Source organism: Tyto alba, unplaced genomic scaffold (genome assembly GCF_018691265.1).
Source record: "Tyto alba isolate M040663 unplaced genomic scaffold, T.alba_DEE_v4.0 Super-Scaffold_6, whole genome shotgun sequence".
In the NCBI taxonomy this organism is placed as follows: Eukaryota; Metazoa; Chordata; class Aves; order Strigiformes; family Tytonidae; genus Tyto; species Tyto alba.
In genome coordinates this window covers 41104966-41129397 of record NW_024881327.1, presented here as the reverse complement: position 1 = coordinate 41129397, position 24432 = coordinate 41104966, and the positions used below count along the sequence as shown (strand labels likewise).

The 24432-nt window shown below is 42.4% G+C and overlaps 3 protein-coding genes across 3 annotated transcripts; all 3 read right to left on the bottom strand.

Annotated features, from left to right (window-relative positions):
- Positions 1-279: 279 nt before the first annotated feature.
- On the bottom strand, positions 280-1290 carry LOC116959541 (inositol 1,4,5-trisphosphate receptor-interacting protein-like 1). Its single transcript, XM_032984413.2, has one exon. It carries the CDS (start codon positions 1288-1290, stop codon positions 280-282), a length of 1011 nt encoding a protein of 336 aa, XP_032840304.2.
- A 7420-nt stretch (positions 1291-8710) lies between these two features.
- LOC122154937 lies at positions 8711-9905 on the bottom strand. The gene has a single exon (XM_042808454.1). It carries the CDS (start codon positions 9881-9883, stop codon positions 8711-8713), a length of 1173 nt encoding a protein of 390 aa, XP_042664388.1. The 5' UTR covers positions 9884-9905.
- Positions 9906-9993: 88 nt separating this feature from the next.
- Positions 9994-22827, bottom strand: LOC122154884. Its single transcript, XM_042807908.1, has 3 exons — positions 22628-22827; positions 10112-12227; positions 9994-10026 (listed from the first exon to the last, which is right to left on the bottom strand). Exons 1-3 carry the CDS (start codon positions 22825-22827, stop codon positions 9994-9996), a joined length of 2349 nt encoding a protein of 782 aa, XP_042663842.1.
- Positions 22828-24432: the final 1605 nt, after the last annotated feature.

Below are 24432 nucleotides of genomic sequence, written 5' to 3'. Positions count from 1 at the left end.
ATGACAGACTTCGCAGGCAGTCTCTGGCATGAGCAGAGTCTCCATCCCAGTGTCTGAAATTGCTGCCTGGGCCTCACCAGGGTGAGAAGAAAGTAGGTGCTCAGGGTGACTGGCATGGGTGGAAAAGCTGGTGGCCACCAGGATATCGGTGCCGAGCTGCAGACCTCTGAGGTGGAAATTGTCCTGCTGGGTGTGCCTCACCGTGAGTCTGGCAAGTGTCATCTCAACGACAGCACATCTCTCCGGCCATGATGTGCTGCTGGCAGAGCTGGCCTCTGCCTACTCAATGCTCAGGTAGGCTCCTGGGCTGCCTTGCCGCACTGCAAAAATCATCTCGATGCAGATGTTCATCTTGGAGGTGCTTGTCAGCTGGAACCTGCAGGATGACTGGGAGGAGGGCAGCACCGTTAGCTGGCAGTGGTGCGACTGAGGCAAAAGCAGCCAGGCTGATTGCACCAACAGTTGGACCCAGCAGGTGATTTTCTCCATGTCTAAGTAGGAGCCTTTGCAGAGGGTGCGTAGGAGGCACGAGCTCTGATCCCTTGGCAGCTTATTGTCAGGGTGGTGGAGAAAGCACAACATATCCCCCAGCAGCTGCTCCCTCAAGCACGTGCACTCCAACACCACACGGATGCTGGAGTGCCTTGCTGGCAGCTGCCCCGTGGTGTCCAGCTCCACGCTGAAGGAGTGCCCGGGGGGTGGCCACAGGAACACGGGCAGGTGGTAGGTGATGCTGTTCTTGTGGACACTCCAGTTTTCATAGATGCCTTCCATCCCATCAGCTGGGTGTATCTGTGGCATGAGTGTCTTTTTGCAGAGCGCTCGGCAGACAGCAAGGAGGTCGCCCACCAGCTCCTTCAGCAGCTTGCACGTTTTGGGCAGGCCGTGCATTGGTAATGGGGTGAACACAGCCAAAGACCCGACACCACTGCATGAACTACTGAGGTCTTCCTCCTCCTTGTTGTCTTCCTCCTCACTGCAGGAGCTGTCCTGCTCACTGCAGCTGCCAGAGGCAAGGTTACTTTTCCTGGCCGACCAGAAGGCTTGAGCAAGCAGGAGCAGGCCCAGTGCCGAAGTCCAAAATGGCCACTGCTGCAACACAAGGAGGAGAGTGTTTTCCTCTGCACACCCGCTCTGCTCGATCTCCTGCAACAGCCGAGTCATTTCCTGATGGAGATATTCTTCACGCTGACGCATCTGCTCAGCCGTGAGCACATCTGCCTGCTTATCACAGTTCAGCAAATGCTGGATGGCCAGCATAGCCAGGATGAGGGTGATTGCGGCAGCCATGGCCTGGAAAAAGTGGGAGGAAAGGGGGCTCAGCAGGGCTGGGTGGGAGGGAGCACGGGGCTGGGGGAGTGGGGCAGGAGCCGCCTGGAGCTGGGGGCTGGGAGGAAAGGGGGTGCAGGAGGTGGGAGGGAAGAAGGACAGGGTTTGTGAGCGCTGCACGGACGGGAGCCACAGGCTGTCCTGGGAAGGCGTTTGGGCACTGGCTTCGACAGGCATGAAGGGGCTGTCACAGGCCCTGGCTGGAGGCAGCATGGGGCACATCCTGCCCAAGCCACCCTGATGGCCAGTCCCTGGCTGGGCTGTGCCCCCTGAAACGGCAAGGGACACCCGAGCAGAGTCTCCCGAGGCCCCATCCCTGCCACACGACAGTGTCCCATGGACTCACGGGCGCCTGGCACATCCCCAAAGCATCTTTGGGCACCTGCCAGCACTGGGAGGCCCAAGCAGCTCTGCCCCCAGCCCTGAGGGTGGTACCGTGCCCTGTCCTGAGGGGCTGAGCTCTTGCTCTGGGTTAGAAAACCCCCGGACACCTGCCCCGTCCCCCATCCAGCCCAGCCATTGCCCTGCGTGCTGCACTCACCGATCGCCCAGGTCAAACAGCAGTGGTGCTGCCCAATGGAGTACTTGGGGCCGGCTCCCATTGTGACCTGTCCTCTGTGCTGTCACAGCCACCACAGCAGCATCACCCCACCAGCGAGCCCCAGCCTTCCGCCCCACCGCCCGGCTCAGCGGGTCCTGGGCATCACAGCCAGCACAAACCTGCCTGGCAGGAGCGAGCTCCTGGGGGCTCTCTTGACAAAGCAGGCAGGCACCCCCTCAAACCGTAACCAAAGTGAAAACCGGGAGTGCAGGTGCGTGTTCCTGACTTAGGGAGAGAGGTGCCAAGTTTTCTGGGCCAGGTGGTCTGACTCTGAGCTGTCTTGAAAAGAAGAGCTACGAGCCCTTGGGCAGAGACAAAACTCTTCCTCCCTTTTCTCCTCCTCTTGGATTCCTTCTGCTGGGGCAGGGCTTTGCCCTGCAAACCCTGGAAGTATATAATAAAGGCAAGGCACCACTGTGTTCCTGTATTCATGTATTTCTAGAAAAATCAGTGTGGCAGTTGAGCAATGTTTTTAGCAGAGTATGTAGGAGAATAGTGTACCAGCACAGGATGCTGTGAAAAGTTAAATCAATACGGTAGCATTATTACAGGATCCGGGACTGGTCTTCCTTCATTAAAGTTTTCCTACAGTATGTCTTTCAAATCTTGGAAGTGGCCCAACCACCTTTTGGTTTCTGTCAGAATTCCAGGTTGACCCTTGAACTTGTCTGAGTTGGCTCGAGCCCACTCTGGGCTTGAGCACAGCAGAGACAAGGCTGCGTGCCACGTGGCATTGCATCCAGAAGTAGTGTCTCAAGGCAGAATCCTCCAGAAATGTAAAAGTAGCTTTTGATTTTACATGGCTCTTGGTTCAATGGATTTATCGAGACTACAGGCATTGCTCACAAGTCAGGAAGTCCATGATATGACTGGCTGTGCCCTCTAATCTACCGTTTTCTGGGTACCTGCTGTCATGAGCTACCTGGCCTGCAGGTACGTAGAGATTGTGACCGTGGCTTTGTAGGATTCCGTAATATTTCTCTACTGTATTACAGATTACCACCAGTACCACAGAAATCACCACTAGCAAGCAAACCCATGATTAATAAATCAAACACATATATATCAAGCTATTACTAATTATTATTAGCAATTAATACTAAAGCATTGATCATTAGTATAGCAACAAGTGATTCTAGCAGCACTCAATAATAGCAGCAATCAAGCATACATATATAGTATTACAAATTACAACAAACTTAGGACCAGTGAAGCAATCATCAGTAATACAACAGCAGATATGGCTGTGATTCATTACTTCTATATATGCATAGTTCTAAGGGCACTATTTATGGTAGCTCTGGATATGTCTTGTTTCTAAAGTTGCCTGTGTCACCAGCAGGGACATCCACATTCACACGCCTAGTGTCCAGGCCAGCATGCATTTCCTTCTGCCAATATTTTTCCCGTCTAATGAGGTCATCTTTGTGGCTGTTCACACTTGCTTGCATGACTGTCTTGAATTACTGAAGGACAATGGGACAATCTTTCCACTGGAAGAAGAAAAGCCCTACATCTCAATGTGCGGAGCGAGCGGAGGAACGAAGTGCCGAGACGGACTCAATGTGGGTGTTAGAGCATCCTATATTCTTTATTGGTCCAGGGTACATATATTTTATACAGACAACGATAACTATTATGCCTACTAGTCACTAGCTGATTGGCTTAAGCTCAGGGAGGTGCCTGATGCGTGGGGCTGGGGCTGCCTTTTTTCCCCAAGTTCCTCCGCTCCCAGCCTGGCAAGACCCTGTCCTGAAGTCTCTCGTGGGGATCTCCCTGCTATGCCCTGACATTTTTTTTGCATCTCCTGTTGCAGCTGGAATGCTGTTTCAGAAGCTCAGTTTACTTCTTCTTCAGAGTTTTTTTCTAATTTTCTACCCCAAAGCTATTTATTTGACCCTATGATTATTAGTGACAAGTTGTTCTCTCACTTTGACAGAATTCTCCTTTCTTAATAGTGCAACGGTGTATTTGTAATCAATGATAAAATCAATTCTCAGAGCTGCTTTGCTGGATTGAGTAACCTAAGCCACCCTTATGTGATAGTGTCTCCAAATTCAGGGTTCTTCTGGCCATCTTTCACTTTGTGTCCCTCTTGAGTATGAATGAATGGAATGATATGCATTACTGCAGAGAAGACAGCAGAAACACTTTATACAATAACATTGATATTTTTCTCTCTTTGCTTGAAATACTGTAATTAATACATTCAGTGATTGCTTTTGCCTTTTTCAGAGTTGCCTTCATTGGCAGTCTGGAGTATTTTGTTATAGTACATATAGATTGTCTTGCCTCCAAAACATGAGATCCAGCTTATAACAGCAGTTTGTGTTGTAAGTGCCCCAGGACACAGCTGTGGTCTCCTCTTTATTCTCTTATACTGACAAGAGATGAGGGAATGAAGAAAGCAAGGAGTGGAGACAGCAAATTCCCAAAGAGTGATGAATTCAGGGAAATGACACAACACCCTAGGGAAGGCAAAGCTATAGTTTTGGATTGTGCATTGTAAAAAATATCAACATAGTTTTAAGAGAATATTTTCTGATCTAAATCAAAGACTGTAAGTGTCTGGAGACCACCTGTGGGCCTCCAGCGCTGCAGGCTGTAGAGAGACATTTGGTTCTGTATAAGTGACATCTCACATTAGTCAGTGCATGAATAAGCACTGACTAATAAGCCCATCTTCCTGAGGTTTGCAATTCTCCTTGTTTTTCTTTTTTTTTGCATAAATGTTATTTCATAACTGACATCTTAGTAATTTCAAAGAGAATCCTAATGGTTCTTAGCCAGACTGTGTACAGGATTGCTGCTGTTCATTCACAGCAGTGCAGAGGCAGTAACTTGTAAGTAATCATTAAACAGCACACAATTTTGATTTTAATAAAGAATGTTTTTCATGCACACATGAGAAACACTCTAGATAAACTCAAATAATTGGGTTTCTAATGTTTACCAGAGGGCCTTTGAAATTTGGCTTGGTGGTTGTTTGCCAGAAGTTCTACAGCAACATACTTGTGCATGTTAGTAACTTTAGTAAGAGAGTTCAGTATTTGAAGACTACAAGCAATGAAGCAAAGCACACTTTAGGCAAAATTGTTCAGCCAAAGTGTTCTTTTTTTCTCTTTTTACATGAGGCATCCCAGCTCAGCCAGCATAAGTACAGAGCCCCTTTTGCATATTGAAGTGGAAAGTGTCCTCAGATGGCAAGATTCAGGTCCTAGTCTCTTTAGGAAAACAGAGAAATACTTTCTACACTAAAATCTTGGAAGAACAACTTACTACATCAATGATGAAACTAATACTGCCTGATTTCTAAGGCTCTGTGTATTCTTTCTACACTCCTCTCACTATATTATATTGAGGTTCTCTTGCTGTGTCCCCTGTGACATTCTTCACACCTGTAATGCCCCCAGTAACCCTCACTTAATAGCTAAGCATCATTTCCACACTAAGTCTCTCTTATATACATTACCTAAGTACAGCTGTGTCCAGTAAGGAGCTGTGTTGATGTTGTTCGGCTTTTTGCAGGGCAAACAGAAGACTTTTGAGTTTATACTGGAGTCTTTTCTTGAGGGACACTAATTTAGGTTGTTTTCCTCTCCCTCTAAGACAGTTACGTTCCTACAGGTTTCATGCAAACTGGTGAGACTTGTAGGAACCTAATTATCTTTGAGACTACAATTCTCTGCCAAACCTGCCTGATATTAGGCAGTGGCTCACAAATTGTGAGAGGCACTGATGGATGGATGGATGGATGGATAGATGGATGGACACTACAGTTACGAAAGCCCCATTTTTGAGGAAACCAGAATGCAGTGATTGTTTGCTTCAGGCATATATTCAAAGTGTAAAAATGCAGCATGACTTGGTTCTTCCAAAACCTAAAAACAGGCAAATGCTTTATTTACTGTTTTTTTTTCTTTTACATTTAAGTAATAGAAAGTAAGTCTGTCTCAGTGTATCTTTACTAAAAAATAAATTATAAAGCAACATTAATCATTTCAGCAAAAATAGAGGTAGTCAAATGTCCTAACATTTTGTGGGAACGGGCATTACAGTTTCTCTGGTTTTGTGAAAAGAAATAGGTGATCAAGTTGTGCACAGACACTTGGGCTGTGAGTTACAAGTGCTGTGGTGTTTTGCCAATTGACGGGGTTAACACAAAGGACACAGACACCAAGCTAAAGAAATAGGCTTATTTTACTTTAGTAGAAATAGAAATTTTACTATAGTAGAAATAGCAGAAAGAATAAGCAAGGTAATGCACCTAGACATTACTATTAAAAGGTAGCTATAGTGATTAAGAAAGATACATCACCAATTGCCCTCATACTTTACCATCATCCAGACCCGTGCATCAGCTGGGGAGCCCCGTCACAGCGAAGGGTCGGAGAGCCTTTCCCGGCAATTGGGAAGTCCTACGCAGTGCGTCCACTCGTAGGTGAGGTCTCCGTCTTTGCTGTGAGAGGGTCCAGCTTTTATACAGTTTAACAAACAAGTCTAAACAAAACGCACAGGAGATATCTGGTAGATTGATATGCCTCACTCAGGCATGTCCGGATCTGGCCAGGATCCGGGCATGTCTGAGGAGTTTCTGTTTTTCTTTACATTTGGGATTTATAGTTACTTCCTATTGTTTACTTATAGTTCCCAAGGATTGTTCCCAGGGTTACATTTTCATGCTGATAAGATACTGGTTGCTTCAGTCTGCTGATAAGATGCTGATTGCTGGTCGGGGAATTCACTCAGAAGTCAACTTTGGTTTGAGGCCTATTGTTTGGGCCCCTTTTTGTTTCAATCGGTCCTTTGACTTATGAGTGAAGATCACGACCCTTTTGGAAGAGCCCAATATGTTCGCTCTATCCGTTTGATACGATACCATACATAACAATTATATAAAGTAATAATAATAATGATAACTAACAATATTACAAGAGGATGTATTAAGAAATTCAACACTTGGGTTGCAGAGGATGAATATCCAGTAAAGATGTCCCACCAGTGGTGTGCAGTCTCCTTTTCCATCTGGCTAGCTAGCGACATTAGTTGATTCTTTGTGATTACAGTCTGTATCACAGAGTCTGACAGAGTTTTATTTCGTCGTTCTAGGTGTCGTCGCAAATGTTCTGATTGTTCCATGATGGTTTTCAGTGGAGTCAGGGATAAGCTGATTCCATTAAGTTCTAAGCTTTGGGGATGCCAGTACACGTTTAGTCGTTCTTCATGCGTTGAATAAAAAGTATACATCTGTCCGTGCCAGATGAGATAGAATACATTTCTGAGGCATCCCGAAAATGGAGTACTTAGATTATACATTTCTATAATATTTTTATCATTTGTTACTATACAAACATGCTTAGCACTAATTTCTACAAACATATCAAAGCTTTTGGGCAAAATTGTCCATTTACACAGATTCACTGAATGTTCCAATAAACATGGTTCATATAACCGCGAGCTTTGTCCACACAATAAACCATTTGCTGTGGACGTACACAAATCTAATTTATGGGTTCGATTCCTAGAGTCTATATAATCTCCCTCCAAGTGGGGCAGCCAATATTCTGGTTCAAAGGGTGGTTTTTCCCCCAAAATTACAGGCAATACTAGAAATTTACACATAACTTCAGGTTGGCTAACATCGTAGTGGACTATTTGACCAGCACAGAATAAATCTGTGCACTGCACTGTCTGTGGAGATAATTTGACCCAATGGGTTTGAGGAATCCATTTCTTAAATATGTTTCTCCATAACAGCTCATTATTAGCCATTAAGTCACTCTGAGCTTTGTTTCGTTGCATAAGGACATGTAAAGTCTGCAGTGTACATGTTGTCCAATTCATAATCTGGCTAATGTTGTGGTCAACATGCCACTGATTAATTTGAGTCCTATTGAAGAGCTTTAAAAATTCTGTATCATAGTTCAGTGACCCAATTTGTGGGGTAAAGGTAGTTGGAAGCCACCGAGCCTGCAACCTAATTCCTTCCGCCACATCATAACCAGCATTCTTTACTTTGTTTGTTAAGGTTTCGATATCAATAGAATTTAAAACTCCCATTCCTGCCCCAGTTCCTCCTAACAGGGTATCATACCATGCCCTTTTCCATCTACATGATGGTAGCAGGGGGAAAGAAATATTGAAATGAATAACATGTTTCTGATATTGTTGAGCTACCTGAACACAAGTAGACGGAATGCGGTACAAATGATCAACAGAAATATGAGGTTTAGATTTTAACATAGTAAAGAAGTCTCCCCAGTGTAACCGATTTTTCATTACTGAATTATTATGGCATATTAGTGTTTCTATTTCTTCCATGGGAAGGGTTATCGCATGAGCAGCATTCACCTCATGACCATCTGTTCGATTAACACATTTGTAATAATCTTTCGAACTGGGCAGACCTGATACATTACAACATTTAAGAGATACTTTACTAGATATAGTGACATTTGAATTATCTGTAGGACAGGTTACAAAAAGACGTCCACGATCTCTCCATCGTGATGCCGGTCCTGAAGGCCACCAGTATGTACACGTTTCATTATACTGAGTACTGAAAGTAAGATTGGCTATGATACAGGCAGAATTGGCTTTTCATCGGAAATCATCCTGTTGTCTTGTCTTGGTTGCATTTTTCCATTGCCACCTAAGCGGTGTCTCTCGTGGACCTTCCAATGGCCATCCTGGTGTGAAACCTTTCCCAAATGGACCATGATGATACACAGGCAAATCCATCTTAGCAGGATCTAAAAGATAGAATCTTAAGACATCTAGTTATTCTCGCAGATAACATTTAGTCGCAGGAACATATTCCCATTTTTCCTGTCCAGGTTTCATGATTAAAACAGTATTGTCTTTTCCTGTGGCTATTACTTCAGCTGGTTCAGGAGGTCTGCTTGAACTCTGGACCCATACTTTAGCTCCATTATTGAAATTAGTTGATCCAAACCCTTTATCTCCACGAACAGTGGTAACTTGAGGTGGATCCCCTTTTTTCACAATTGCTTTCAAAACTGGCAATATCAATAGTTGTGCTATTCTGTCGTGGGGATGAATAATCAAATCTTGTTCACCATTGTTTAACAGAATTACTTTAATTTCTCCTTGATAATCCGCATCAATCACTCCTCCCATGACGTGAATACTTTTCAAGGCTAGGCTCGAACGGGCAGTTATCAAACCAAAGTGTCCTGGAGGAATTTTAATTCCTATCCCAGTATTGATAACTTTCATCTGTTTTTGGTTTATCCTGATCAATTCCAATGCATAGAGATCTAGCCCTGCAGCCTCTGGAGTGGCCCGGTAAGGGGCCATCGCACCCGGAACAATCTCCCAGTAAGTCAAAGTCTCACTTACTGTCAGAGGTTTTATTTGTAAATTGGGTGTAGTCATGCGCATCAAAGGGGTTTCCATTTCCCCAATGGGCCTATTGTTAAGAATATGTAGCGCATCTGTGAGATGAGTTTTCCATCGGGATAGGTTCCCATCTCCTAACTTCTTCAGCTGCTCTTTCAACAACCCATTCATTCGTTCAATCAATCCTGCAGCTTGTGGATAGTACGGTATATGAAAAACCCACTGAATATTTTGCTGTTCAGCATACTGTTGAACAAATTTGTTTCGAAAATGAGACCCATTGTCAGTTTGAATCTGCAATGGTATTCCATAGTACAAAATGATTATGCCTATAGTACAGATAGTACTATGATGAGTAGCTTTCTTACAAGGATGGGCAATCAAATATCCAGAATATGTATCTACAGCAGTGCAGACATATTTACACCCTAGGTTCTGGGGTAAAGGTCCAATATAGTCCATTTGCCAAATTTGTCCAGGCAATTTTCCTCTTCCCAGTTGTCCTTTCATAATATTAGGCACTGGACGTTTGTGAGTATGTTGGCACACGGGGCACTGGGCGATTATAGTTTTGATCATATCAAGTGACATTGTTATGCCACGCTCTTGGGCCCACCTGTAAGTGGCTTTCTCTTCAAGGTGCCCACACTTTTGGTGTGCCCATTTTGCCAAGCCTTCATGATCATCCTTTTGAGGGAATTCTAATCCAGCTTGGGAAATCTTTGCCCGGTTGTCTACGACAGAGTTATAAAGTCGTTCTAAAGTGTTCACATTACTATGAGCATCAACATGAAACACAAACACCTTAGTCCTCTGTACTATTTCCCAAATATCCTTCCACAATTCCTTTCCCCAGACTTCTTTGGAGTATATTTTCCAATCTTTGGCTACCCATGTTGGCAGCCAAGTAGCTAACCCATTAGCTACTGACCAGGAGTCAGTATATAAATGACATTCTCCTAGGTCTTCTTGTTTCAAGGCCATATAAGCTGCATACAATTCAGCATACTGGCTGCTTTTCCCTTCTCCTGTAGTTTCTAAAAATTTTTCTAGATGGGGATAGTAAGCTACTGCTTTCCAAAACCTCTTCCCTCCTATATACTTAGCTGATCCATCAGTGAACCAAGCATGTTCCTTTTCAGAGGGTGTCGATTGGTCAAAAGCTTTTCCCCATCGTACTGGGGATTCCCGTTCAACTGTGAAATCAGGGTTCATTACTTGATCACCTGTGGGGGCAGTAGCTACTCTCTCGTGGAGGGTAGCTACTCCACCAACCCCTACCTTGGCCCTATCCTGAATATACCATTTCCACTTTATGATACTCGATTCTTGAGCATGCCCAATTCTATGGGTTTTAGGAGAGCTTTTAACCCATTGCATGATAGGAATTTCAGGACGAAGGGACACTTCATGTCCTATTGTAAGCTGCTCTGTTTCTACCAACGCCCAATAACATGCCAATAGTTGTCTCTCAAAAGGTGTGTAATTATTTCCTGCCTCTGGCAGCTTTCGTCCCCAAAAACCTAAGGGAACTTTTTTCTTTCCCTGTTTTTGCCATAGGCTCCAATTGGCATGTAATCCATTTACCGACACATTTAACTCCACTTCTCCCTCCTGCAATGGCCACAAATCTAGGGCCTTTTGAATAGCTTCCTTTGCTGACTCAAAAGCAGCTTGCTGTTCATTTCCCCATTCAAACTCATATTTTTTCCTTGTTACTTTATGCAAAGGAGTCAGAATCTGTCCTAAATGGGGAATATGCTGCCGCCAGAAGCCAAACAATCCAATAAATCTCTGTGCCTCATTTTTATTTTGTGGCACTGCAAAATCCAAAATTTTCTGTCGAGCTTTGGGTAATATTTCCCGATGCCCACAATGCCATTGAATTCCTAAGAATTTTACCGTTTGGGATGGTTCTTGAATCTTGTTAGGATTAATTTCCCAACCTTTCTGTCTCATATGATCTACCACCTGTTCAAGTATTTGTTGTACTTCCTTCTCATCATTTCCCTGAATTAGGATATCATCAATGTAATGCACTATTTGCATATGAGGAGGCAATTTTATCTTATCCAGATGCTCAGCCACTGTCCGATGGCAAATGGTTGGACTATGCAGCCATCCCTGAGGCAATCTGGTAAAGGTATACTGTCTTCCTTGCCAGGTGAAGGCAAATTGGTCCCAATGCTCCTCTGCAATTGGGATAGTGAAAAAGGCGTTAGCTAAATCTATTACAGCATACCAAGTCCCTGAATGCTTTTGAACCTTTTCTATTAAAGTAATAGTATCTGGTACAGCTGCTGTAAGTGGTGGGGTGTGTTTATTTAATTCCCTAAAATCCACTGTCATTCTCCATGACCCATCACTTTTCTTGACAGGCCATACCGGATTGTTCCAAGCTGTGGTAACTGGTTTCAACACTCCTGCATCTAATAAATCTTTAATTGTCTGTGATATCTCCTCATGCCCTCCTGGAATTCTATATTGTTTCATAGTCACTAATTTAGTAGCAGCAGGAATCTGTACAGGAGGCATTTTCACTTTTCCTACTAAAATTGTTTTAATACTGAAATGATTTTTTACCCCAAACTGGTACTGACCGTCTGGGAGATTCAAAGTTAGTCCCTTCAGAATGTCTATTCCGATTATGTATTCAGGAATGGGGACAATCATGACTGAATACAGTCGTTTTGGGAGGTTTCCTATTTTCATTTCAATTTGAGTTTGTACAGCTTCAATTTGTTTCCCTCCCAGACCTGTAATGATTACAGGTTGTCCTTTAAATTTCTTTGGATTCCCATATATCAAGGAGGCCTCCGCTCCTGTGTCAATTAAGGCTTTTACTGTTTGTGAGGACCGGTTTTTCCAAAATATTTGGAGCTCCACATGGGGCCGTCGGTCCTTCCGTGCCCATTGCACTGGAGCTTGGCCATAATTTCATCCCTGTTTACTGCTCTGGACAATTTCCCTAGTTTCCTTCCATGGGTATAAATCAGAATACAGCTCCCAATCCCCCCTTTCCCCCGGAACAACTGATCTGCTCACGGAGGGCCCACCGTGTGCAGATGGGAAGTCCCGTTGAGGCTCAGGAGGAGGTGCTGTAGGCTGAGTTACCCCTGGCTTCTTAGTTTCAGAACTTTGCACTCTCCTGCTAGGCTTATTCAGCCCTCTTTGTTTGTATATTCGCCACAGCTCGTTAGTTGGAACACCATCAATCTTTTCACGAGATAGGCCATCCTTCAGTAAAGCTGTAAACATTTCTTTGCGAGAGACTCTGTTCTCATTTCCTTTAGGGCTGTCCCGAGTATCTCGGTTTCCTGCGCTTCCTCGGGGGCCCCATTCTCCAAGATCACCTAGCTGCTGTATTTTTTCAATTATTTCATCAATGGGATTTCCGGTCTCATTAATTAAGAGAGTCATTATTACATTTTTATATGCTGGTGGGGCAGTTTTAATCAATCGGTTTCTATGAGTGACAGACAAGGCAGCTTGCATCATTCTGTCAGGGTCTCCTATAAAGATTGCCAATTTCATCCCTTCCTCCTTCATCCGCTGTATACAATCTCGCAAAGTATACCAGGGACGTTCCCCACCTGGCCAATCATTCTCCGTGGGGTATTTATTATTACATCCCCGGGCAGCCAAGGTTAACAAATTTGTATCCTGAGGATTATTTCGGAACGCATCTTGCACAAAGGAGTCAGAACTCAAAACTAAAAACTTCCTAGAGTCCCCTGGATCTAGGGTTACCCCTGCTGCTCCCTGATCGTGCAAACGCACCATCCAAGAGAGCAGGGGTTCCCCCGGTCTCTGCTTAAATCTTTCAATTATATCATTTATTTCATGCTGAGTATAATCTTCAATCACATCCTTCCTTACTTGTTGCCCATTAGTATCCAATTCTATTTTCCGTCTCCACACTGGTTTTACATCCACAGGTTCATCTGAGGAACCAGCCTCATCAGAACCTGTAGAATCCCAAATATCTCCATCCCATCTGTCAGGATCCCACTGTACCCCTGCTTCTGCAATCACAGCATGCACTTTCCTATGGTTTACTCGTCCCCTTCTTTTCTTATACTTATACTGTGCAACTCTTACTGCAGCTCTTTCAGCTACAGTCTGATAAGTATCCAACTTATCGGCAAGCAACTTGTTTTGACACTGTAACATTACAATTTGATTCTGCAAATCACACATCTGTCGCTCCATGTGGGAGCGCTCTAACAACAGTTTTTCTTTCTGTTGGTGCTGTTTCCGATATGCTGTTAACAAAACCCATCCCCGTCTTCCCGAACACACAATTTCTTTTCCTTTTTCAATAGATAATTTTTGGATACATTTTAATACATCCAGTGGTTCAGCTTCTTTTAGCCGACTTTCCCACTGTTCACATGGTCCTCCGACCTTAGCCCACTCAAGAGCCAGTGAACTATAAGGAAGGTCTTCCCATCCAGGAATTTCAGATGGAGCTGATTCATTACGTTTAGATTTAAAAAATGACATTTTGTTCTGATCCTGTCCGTGACGCCAAATTTGTTTTGCCAATTGACGGGGTTAACACAAAGGACACAGACACCAAGCTAAAGAAATAGGCTTATTTTACTTTAGTAGAAATAGAAATTTTACTATAGTAGAAATAGCAGAAAGAATAAGCAAGGTAATGCACCTAGACATTACTATTAAAAGGTAGCTATAGTGATTAAGAAAGATACATCACCAATTGCCCTCATACTTTACCATCATCCAGACCCGTGCATCAGCTGGGGAGCCCCGTCACAGCGAAGGGTCGGAGAGCCTTTCCCGGCAATTGGGAAGTCCTACGCAGTGCGTCCACTCGTAGGTGAGGTCTCCGTCTTTGCTGTGAGAGGGTCCAGCTTTTATACAGTTTAACAAACAAGTCTAAACAAAACGCACAGGAGATATCTGGTAGATTGATATGCCTCACTCAGGCATGTCCGGATCTGGCCAGGATCCGGGCATGTCTGAGGAGTTTCTGTTTTTCTTTACATTTGGGATTTATAGTTACTTCCTATTGTTTACTTATAGTTCTCAAGGATTGTTCCCAGGGTTACATTTTCATGCTGATAAGATACTGGTTGCTTCAGTCTGCTGATAAGATGCTGATTGCTGGTCGGGGAATTCACTCAGAAGTCAACTTTGGTTTGAGGCCTATTGTTTGGGCCCCTTTTTGTTTCATGTGGTTGGCCAATGGAGAAAGAGCCCTGAGAGAAGAGGGGACAGTCTTGAAAAGAAACAAAGAAAAGAGGTAGATTTTCTCTTGGTTCTCAGTGTTCGCATGAGTGCTCTGTGTATCTGTGATCTGTGTGTCTGGGCATGTATATATCATACATGTGTGCTCTGTGTGCATGTGCCTACTACAAATCTATCTTCAGCCTCACTACTGGTTGGACCTAGGGACATGGAGCTGCTGCAGCTTCACCTCTCTCGGGCTGTTAGAGCCAGCATGATGTATTGCCTTCTACCAGTGATACTTAGCCTACAGATGGTAATAGTTTCAAATGATAGAGCTGGTTTTTACCCAGTCAAATATTCTGAAGACTGTATATGTTGCAGCACTATCCTACCACTCTGAAAGACTTCTAGCCATAAACAACCTCTATTTAGATAGATGATTAATCTCCTAAATTAAGGAAAACAGTAGGGTAGTTATGGTTTCCCAAAGAAAGACTAGCCATTATTAAAGGAGCATTTATAAAAGGTATATTCTGACTGAAGGCATATTTTCTAGGAAGAATTATTGAACAGGACCAAAACACAAAACCTCTACAGCATTATTGTGTAACAGCATTATTTGGTCTTTGATATAGACAGACACCATCTGATATGCCTCCCACATTCCAGAAAGCCTGACTTCTCTGGGCAGGTGGGCAGAGGCGATGCTGGCAGGCAAGCAAGCACCAGGGAGAAACAGCTCTTCCTTCTGACCTGGCTTTCAGCTTACTTCCAGGACCGTTCTACCAGAGATACAGGACTTAACAAATTTTTTAGAACTGTTTTATTTACAGATGTGTGAGATTAATGGCAAGTGTCAGTCAACGTAGAAATGAGCCCAGGATTATCTGAAACTGTGCCAGAGTCTCAAAATAAAAGTTTGTTTTGGTTTGGTTTGTTTTTTAATTTTTTATTCAGAATGCAGTCATGCAATATTAGCTTCAGCCCAGCAGGACTGTATGCGAGTGACGGGATTGAGAGATGCAAGTGATTCAAGAACATGAAGTATGTCTGATCCAGGCAGGTGCCAAGAACGCAGAACTGAGTGAGCGTCTTTGGGAAGCAGCAGCTCTGACACAAGGTCAGCATAAACCTGAAAGAATCGGTTGCCTCTCTGTGTGCTGGGGTAGGAATTTTCTGCAGGAACCACAGCTTCTGTAAACGCTCCTGAGTAAGCCTATAAGTATCTTGCTGGTGTAGTTCTGGCAGCAAAGCATAGCAGGCTGAAAACAGAAGATTTCTTGTGTTGAAGTCAGGTCCGTCATACTCCCTGCAGTCATACTGCAGCATTGCATGGGCTGATGTGTTACGCTGTTAGGAGCTGCACAAGAAAACAGTCTTTTGGATTGCATTGAGGATGTATTCTTTGGCTTCTCTGAATGAAGCAGAAGAAAGCTTTGCAATGATAGCCACTGGTTCTTGTTTAGGGATGAGTGAAGTACAAGTGTTTGTTTAGCTATGTTACCATGACATTTTGTTCTGGCAAACTAGAATCTCTGTAGCAAATTAGATAGAATTTACCAAAACAAATCCTTTTGGTTAAGCAGATTCATTCCTGCAAAGAAAGAAGTGCCCATGATGACTTCTCTTGTAGCTTTCTGGAAACAGTTAAGTTGCAGGCTGCATGGGTGGAGTGGAGATGTTTACTGAATCCCCTCCTTTAACTGCAGAAATGAGTGAAGACTGCCAGTACTTCAGATCTGGCAAAGTTAATGTACTGCATCCTTACAGGGATCAGCGTCAAACCCAGTAGCACCATAGAACCAAAAGGAAAAAAATCCTTTTTAGGAACCATTAAATGTTACATGAAAATGTACAGCATGGCATAAGGATTATTTTGAGAATAAAAATAAACATTATGAAAGATATAGTTTGAGATGCTGCCAAAATACTATTCTGCTAGTGCTGCCTGTAGATCAAGGAGCATTAAAAAATTAATGAAAGAAAGACTCCTTTTGGAAAATTAACAAGAGCATAATGGGATTGTCACAGTTTTAGGAAAACATATCCAAAGGCGTAATTAAGAAATCCACTGTCACAGCAGAAGAATGCCTGCTTTATGCCTCAATACGCTTTCTTTGAAAATGGAGATTTTTGGCAGATTATGCCTGTTATGGAGATGATAAATAACTTGGATTTTTTTTTCTGAGTGGTGCAGCAGTCTCCAAGAACAATAGCTTCTGGTGACATCTGATTTTTGAAAATCCTGATCCTTGAAAACATAGCTAAAATCTGCAGATGGCAGCCCTCAACCTCTGAAAACACTCCTGGAGATTTAACTGAGCACTCCAATAATTTTGACTATCTATCTGTGTCATCGTTGTGATGAGTAACCCTAATGGAGATCAGCTGCTTTAGATACAGCACACATTAATAGTGAGAGGCAAAGAATTACAACTCAGATAGACAGAGACAAAGGCGAAAAAAGGAGTTGTGTTATTCCTGTTTCACAGAGAGAGGGATAAAAGCACAGCGGAAGAAAGGAGCTGTAGCCCTCTGTTTATGTTCTAGGAGAAGTGAGCTTGCTCCCTCTCATGTGCCAGGCTATCCAAAAATGAAGGCAGCTGCACTAACATGGAGCTGAATCTTAGTGCAGATTGTGAATTTGAAAGCTGCTGTGAGGCCCACCCTTGAAGCTGTCCCTTCTTCAGGCTGAGTAAGCTCAGTACCCTCAGCCCTTCCTCTTACAGGTCAGTGCCCCAGCCCCAGCCCTCCTTGGTGACCCTCCTTTGAGATGCCTCATGTATCTTTCTGGTAGTAGGTGACCCAAAACTGGACACAATAAAATCTCTTTCAGATTCTTTGGGTTCAGAAATGCACCACTTTCAGTTAAAGAAATTCCTTCTACTGAAGCATTCTTCAAAGGGTGTGTGGAAACTGCAGTATGAAACTGAGTTTCAGTTCTTTGCAGGGTACAAAAATCTAGGTAATCAAATCCTGGAGTTCCTTGTTTTTAAGAATCATTAAATACTGTGAGAAAGTTTTATGGTTCGTAAAACCACTTTCTAAAGATAGAAACTCTCTGTTTTGGAGCAAACTCCAACCTCTAATTCTTGAGGATTCAATGTAAATTTTTTTCCTGGACATCAGTGATTCTGTAATCAAGAGTATTACTTTTTTCTACTCTCTTAGAAAAACTTTGTTAGTGAACAGATACTGGGCTAGTTGGATGCTCCCCTACTTTAATGTGACATTTTTTCCTCTCCTAAACATGTTGCTCTACCTCCCAACTATGTAGGATTGTTTCCTATTTCTAATTCACTAGCATTTTCATGGCACAACCATAGTACACTATTTCCACCCCCTCAGCTACATCTGGGTCAGTATGAGAGAGAACATGGGAATTTTCTTTGCACCACATTGAAGGATGATAAATCTTTAACACTGCATGTGAATGAATCAGGGACCAATGAAATGCTGATATGACTGCAGAAGGTCCTTCATCACTCACAGAAAAATGCAAGGCATGCTGAGTGTGAAGAGGATGCTGCCCCGTGGCTCCTCACCAACAGCGCATGTGAAACAGGAACAACGGGAGGCCCTTCCATCCTTCCTGCCAGCAATGTCCACAGATGGAGATATCTATTGACGTATATCCTTATACATACAGGCATAACACAAGGGCAGAGTTGTGGGCGTGTGACATCCCTGCTGGGTGTTGGGGACTTTCCCAAAGAATCAAGTCTTCTCCATAGCCTCTCTTCCTGACTGACCCTCTCTGTTCAGGCATCAGTCTGCGTCTGAAATGATAGTACTAAAACCAGGTTGAATAAAAGGGCAAGTGTATTTACAGCAACAAGAACAAAAGTTTTATATTCCTAAATATTGCAAATGACAGGCCTCTGCCAGCAAGGCACTAAAGCAGCCCTGCATCAAGATCCAGCTGTCCCCCTGGGAGACATGGTGGCAACAACATCTACTGTCAAGAGCTCAAATAGGAGGTTTCAAACCAGGATCTGCTTCACTGGGTCTTTCTACATGAAGCCTATTTAGTCTTTTTTATTTCCTGGTATCACACCTGCCCCTGCACCCCTTTCCACCTCTGTTATTTTTTTAAAACTCATTCTTCTAGTGGATATTGGATTTGAGGTTGCAACCTCCATAGTACATGGAAAAGGGTCCTAATTTGTGATTTGGTAATATTGCAGTAATAGCCAGCACAGATGTGCTTTGTAGATAGATGGGACATGTAGTGCATCTCCAGCTAAAGTTACAATGAAAATAGTTAGCCAGGTTCAGTATCCATTTTGATGATGACACATTTTCTCTTTCACTTGGTTATGGAAATTATGACCAGCTGCCACTCTTGCTGGTCTCTGCCAGCTGTTTTATTGTTGGTGGTCTTAAGTGTTTTTATCCTTTTAATCTGTGACAAGCTAGGGAGACAAAACTAAAAATACTTCCTCTATTAGGATTGTTCCTCATGTTCCCAAACATACACAGTGTCAGGGTTGACCCCATCCAGGATGGGGGGGATAGCTTTGTCTTTAGAAGTGGAGAAATGGATTTTCCAGTGGCAGAGCTATCTCACAAGACAATGTGCTGGAAAGCTATAATCTGTAACCTGTTACACCTACCTTACAATGTCTAAACAATAATGTCTTTTTACTGTGTGCTCAGCAAAAATATAGTGTTTTCTATGGGATTCTATGATACCGTGAACTATTTCTCTTGCACGCCAGGGGAAGAAATGTCTCTGGCACAAGATTTTCTGCTTGAAATATCACACCTCTTCTTCCTGCTGTCCTGGAGATGGGCAGACAGTCCAGACAGATTGACTTGATCCAGTGACATAAAAGTATGTGGGTTTTCTGGGAGTTTTACTTTTTAGGGATTATGTCTTAAAAGAGTAAAAATTAAAACCTTAATTTAAAATGTGAAACCAGAAACTAGACAACTGAAGTTATTATACTCCTGCTTATCTCTATTTGCCGTGAATTTAAAAGAAGTATAAGCTTTGACATCAGCTTGAGCATTATCTGGGGATCTTTGCCAGAAACCCTAATTTCTGATACTCATCCCTAGCAGTGACCTTGAAGGCTTTTTGTAGTGATCAGGATTCCAGGATTTGCCATCATCTGTGCTTCAGTTCTGGTTAAGTGAAGACATGGAAGGAATTCTTCAGCCACTTATATATGTTCCTAGACAATAAAGATGCTCCAACTGTGAGAATCTTTCTTTAAAAGAAGCCAAAGGCTGGCTTATTTTCTTGATGAGAATACATTTTATTCTCATTAGTAGAGTACCACTGTGATACACAGATGGTAAGATTAGGTCAAAAATGTGAACTACAAATATTTTAGGAGCATAAACAGCAATGGCAAAGACAGTTCTTCAGCATGTGTGGATTTTTCTGTATAAACGATCATAGTGACCATTGTCGTCTTATAAAATCTCCTGCTCAAAAATAAACATTTTTTTTTTTTACATGTTGTGTCAACGTGCAATGAGAAAACATGAAAAATATCAGCCAGTTATGGTCTGGAGTCTTCTCTGGCAAGTAAATGTGACACAATGAAACTGAATTCAGTGAACTAGTGAACTGGGAAAGACACATAAATTCATTTTAAAATGTTCCTGAAGTCTGAGGATCTCTGTGGCTCAGATTTCAGAGAATGGCATCATTAATCAGTGCCTGTCTGCAGGGAGAGTGCTTCTTCAGAACGACAAGATTCAGAATTTACTTTTCTCTGCTGCAATCACTGTTAAATGCAGAGCCAATTACGTATAAAATATTTATAGTCTCTGTCTGCATCCCTTTTTACTGAGACATAGAGATACTACAGTAGGTTTGATGGTTTTGAACTGGTGCTCATTCACTTGTCAGTCTCATCCCTGCTTATGTTGTCGCCTGGGATCTTAGGCTGACTTTTAGGAATTTCTGTCCTTACCAGGCAAATCTGGTGAGTTTGTATGTTCTGTGACACTGTTCCCAGCAGTATTGATGTCACCCACCAGGAGTGTACATCTGGCTTTCTGGAGGCAAGAAGTAGCAGAGGTTTACTCTCTGAAACAATTGCTCAGTAATTCCTGTTAACTGTTATGCCTTGCAGACCAAATCAACAATGCAGACAATTTTTGCCATGTCTGTAAGTAGTTAGCTTTCTCTGCTAAAATGACAGTATCTTTTCGCTTCTACTATTAGAACGGTATTATATTCTGTTGTTGGCTAGTGGGCTTTTTGTACCCTTTGTGGAAATGGCAGCTTCAGGTTTGCTTGAAGGGCTTTTTGTTGCAGCTGCTAATCTAAATGCAAAGTGTGAGGCTGCGTTCTCTGTGTTGGGTAGGGGACACTGCCTGGTAGTGGGTATTCCACTCCTTCTAGTAGGGCAGAAAAGATACGGGTATTGTTATGACCTTATTCTCCTTGTCTGACATTACCTTCCCTTTCAATCCATCTCTCTTCCCTGGTACAGGAATTAAAAATCTGCTATACTTTCATATAAATTGCCGACATAAACTTTTTCATTCCTACTGTGATCAGAAGATGATGAGAACTCTTCTGTTGGTTGCTGTTTGCAGGCGGGTATGAGATCTCTCCCCTAAACTGTGCTACAGCTCTTGCTGCCAGCCATAAACTTCTGGGTGGTTGATATTTGGATAGCTGAAAGGGAGAAGTGTCTGTTTAGCCTTGGTCCATAGTGATGAGATTAATCACAGCTTTCCCAAATGTATTCCCCTGTGTAATATTACTTGTTAATTCTAAATTAATTCAGGTTTCCAAGTTATCCTGAAAAAGAATGGGACAGTGGTATTTGTAAAGTTTTATCATAGGGACAAATGTCAGGATTATGTTCACTAATGCCTAGTTATATGCTGCATGTCTTGAAAGCACCCCTCCAGAAGGCAGATTAAAACATGGAAATACTACTAATCGTATTTCACTGAATGAGGAACAAGTTTGCTTAATTCTCTTTCTGACTATTTGGTTCTGGTTTTTTATACATTTTTTACAAATTATTTATATCTTAATTCAGCAGCAACAGTTATTAGCTAATAAACCCTCTCTTAGTAGTAGTCTAAAATACAGTTTCCTACTATGCGTTAGAATTTTTTTAATATATTCATGGATTTTCTTGTAACTGACTCTTTCTTATTATTTCATATATAAGATGTGGTACAGGTAACTTGTTTTCCTATATATCTGTTGAGTGCCTGATCCATTTTCAATTATAAGGTAAAATAAAAGACTCATGTTAGGAAACAAAATCAATCTTGCTTATGTCAGGCGGTCTAAGTGAAAATAAACCAGAAAAATTTGGACTTGGATCACAGCAGAATAATTAACATTATATTCAGTATATTTTTTTGAAGAAAAGCCTTTGTTTTTCAGAACAAAACTCTAGGAATGCAAAAACTCAGGTCAGAAAAGTAAAGGTTTAAGGTGCAAAGATTCGTGCTAGTTTTGCAAAATAAATAAAAGAAGAAACTGGCAGATCAAAAACACTGAAGCTCTAAGAATTTACAAGGCTTTAAAGACTCAAAAAGCTGAGGTACAGGAGTCCAATGTGAAGCAAGCACCATCTTCCTGATCAGTAGCGAAGACCTTGCAGACTTGTGTATGCATTAAATATAAACTGCAGAAACTACTTTACCCTGTAGAAAAGGATGCTTGCAAGAGGCAGTGGAAAACTGAAGGTACCTGGGAAGGATCCAGGCAGTGCCCAGAGCTGGTACATGGCTTGGGCCAAGGAGAGCAAATGTTTTGGAGGAAAGAGAGGAGTCTGTAGTATGGTGTTCAACTCGCTATTTTATGTGTTAACCCTGAACAACTTGAACTAACTCAGTTACTAGTTTTTCACTGGTGAATCATGGACCCACACCTGTCCTTGTGTTGCGTGTCCCGTGCTATGGTGCTATGCTGCATGGCAGTGCATGACTCCCCGGCAGCTCAGGCTTAACACTGGTGACACCCAGCTGCTTATTTCTTGTCCTTAATCCTCTTGCTGCTGCTTTTCTCTGTTGCTGCTGACAACAGCTCCATTCTGTCACTCAGGCTCATAGCATAAATAAGGAACCCTCCCTCCTCTACATCCTGACTAGGCTGTGAATGTCTTTCTGCTTCTTCCCTCCATTCGATTAAATACAGGTTAACCATACCTGCTGTCCGTCAGGTATCTCTCTTCCCTTGCTATAACTTCTTTCCTTGCAGCTTCACTGGGAGCTGTCTCTCTCCACTCCCCATCACTCAAAACACAACACCTTGCTACATCTGCCACTGTTTCACCTTTTTGCTCGTTTCTGTCAGCCGGTTTAAATGTCTCATCTTTGTCTTGAAGGCCCTCATAGCTCCATCTCATTCAGCACTCCAATCTTCTCTCTTACTTTTCTCCCCTTGCTCCAGTAATGGCTCCAGTCTTTTCTCCAGCTTGTTTTCTTTATTCCTCTCTGCAGGACTTCTTCCACATTGTATTTTTAGAGCTAGGCCTGCCATCAGAGGTTCAAAGCTCTGTGAATACTATACTTTCATAAAGTGAAAACTATAAAGTGAATAAAGCTCAAGTGAATACTATACTTTCATAAAGTATTTCTGGGAAGCTGACAGACTCTGTATAAAGCCTCACACACTACCAGTTCTTTAACAAGGTGCTAGTATAAAGGCTCGAATCTCTGATTGGTGTCTTCCTTATGTTTTAACCTATGTCCATCTGTAGGACTGCAAGCTTTTCAGACAAGGGCTGGCTCTGACTGTTGTCTCTTTTGTGTGCCTAACTGCCATGCCTTGCAAGTAACATTGTGAGAAATCTGCCAACGTATTGCTTTGGATTTTAAGGTACAAGCTATTTTTTTTTGTTATTTATATATATGAGCAACCTTTTTTGTAATATTGGGTGATGTATCTCGCTGTGCTGAGATGGCAATTGGGAATGCAAGTGCAGACATCAGGAACAAATTTCAGAATAAAGGTTTTACTGCCTAGTTGTTCCTTTGGCAATATCTATTGATCCCACAGCTTTTTTTCTGTAAGTGTTCCAGAAAAGGAGAGGAGTCATCTCTCCCTTGTATTTAAAATACCTTTAAACTTGGGTGAAGTCCTCTGATATTTCTTCCCCATTGATTCCATTGTACATGCATCTCAAAGCTGATGATACCTGCTCATTAAGGCAGGTGATGCTGCTCATTTGCAGCATGAATAATTTTAACTCACTAAAATACTGCCTTTCATCGCTCTGCCTATCAGCTGAATGTGAGATGATACATGCATGGTAGAGCCTGGCGACAACAGAAGTACAATATCCAGTTGTGTTCTGCAGTCTAGGAGAGCAGTAACGTTTTCCCCATCTGTTCTCACTTCCATTGTAGCATTTTGCCTGCCACATAATATTAAAATGTTGACTATCTCAATCAAAATATGGACTGAATGTTTGTTCCTGTTCTTATCATGCTCAAACAGACTTGCATGTGGTTCTTAGCTCACCATCACAAATTGAATTAATACACGCTGATTTAGCTGCACCATTCCTATGTTACTATGCTTGTACCTATAATGTACCTAGTAAACCAGCATTTAATGAAAATTAAATTGAGTTAAAAGTATTTTATTTATATGTTTTGCTTAGGAACAAATAGGAATTTTAGCAGCAGCCATGAAAGGCAACATTATACACAGCTATGGATGGAGAATAATCCAAATCCAGTATATATATACACATATAACATATTGATTATATAAGTAGAGATGTTTCTAATATTATATTAGTGTTATGTCTATTAAAGCAGTAAATAATCAATAAAATATTTTCTTTATTAGCTGCTGCAATTTAATTATGAAGTCCTGGCTTTCCCAGCCTGGTGAGTTGCATTCCCAGAGCGGTATGTGCTATTTGATAGAGTCCAGTCCATAATCGTGAACAATAGGTCTGTCCTTTACAGTGCATAAAATATGGAGCTCACTCTCAGTTAAG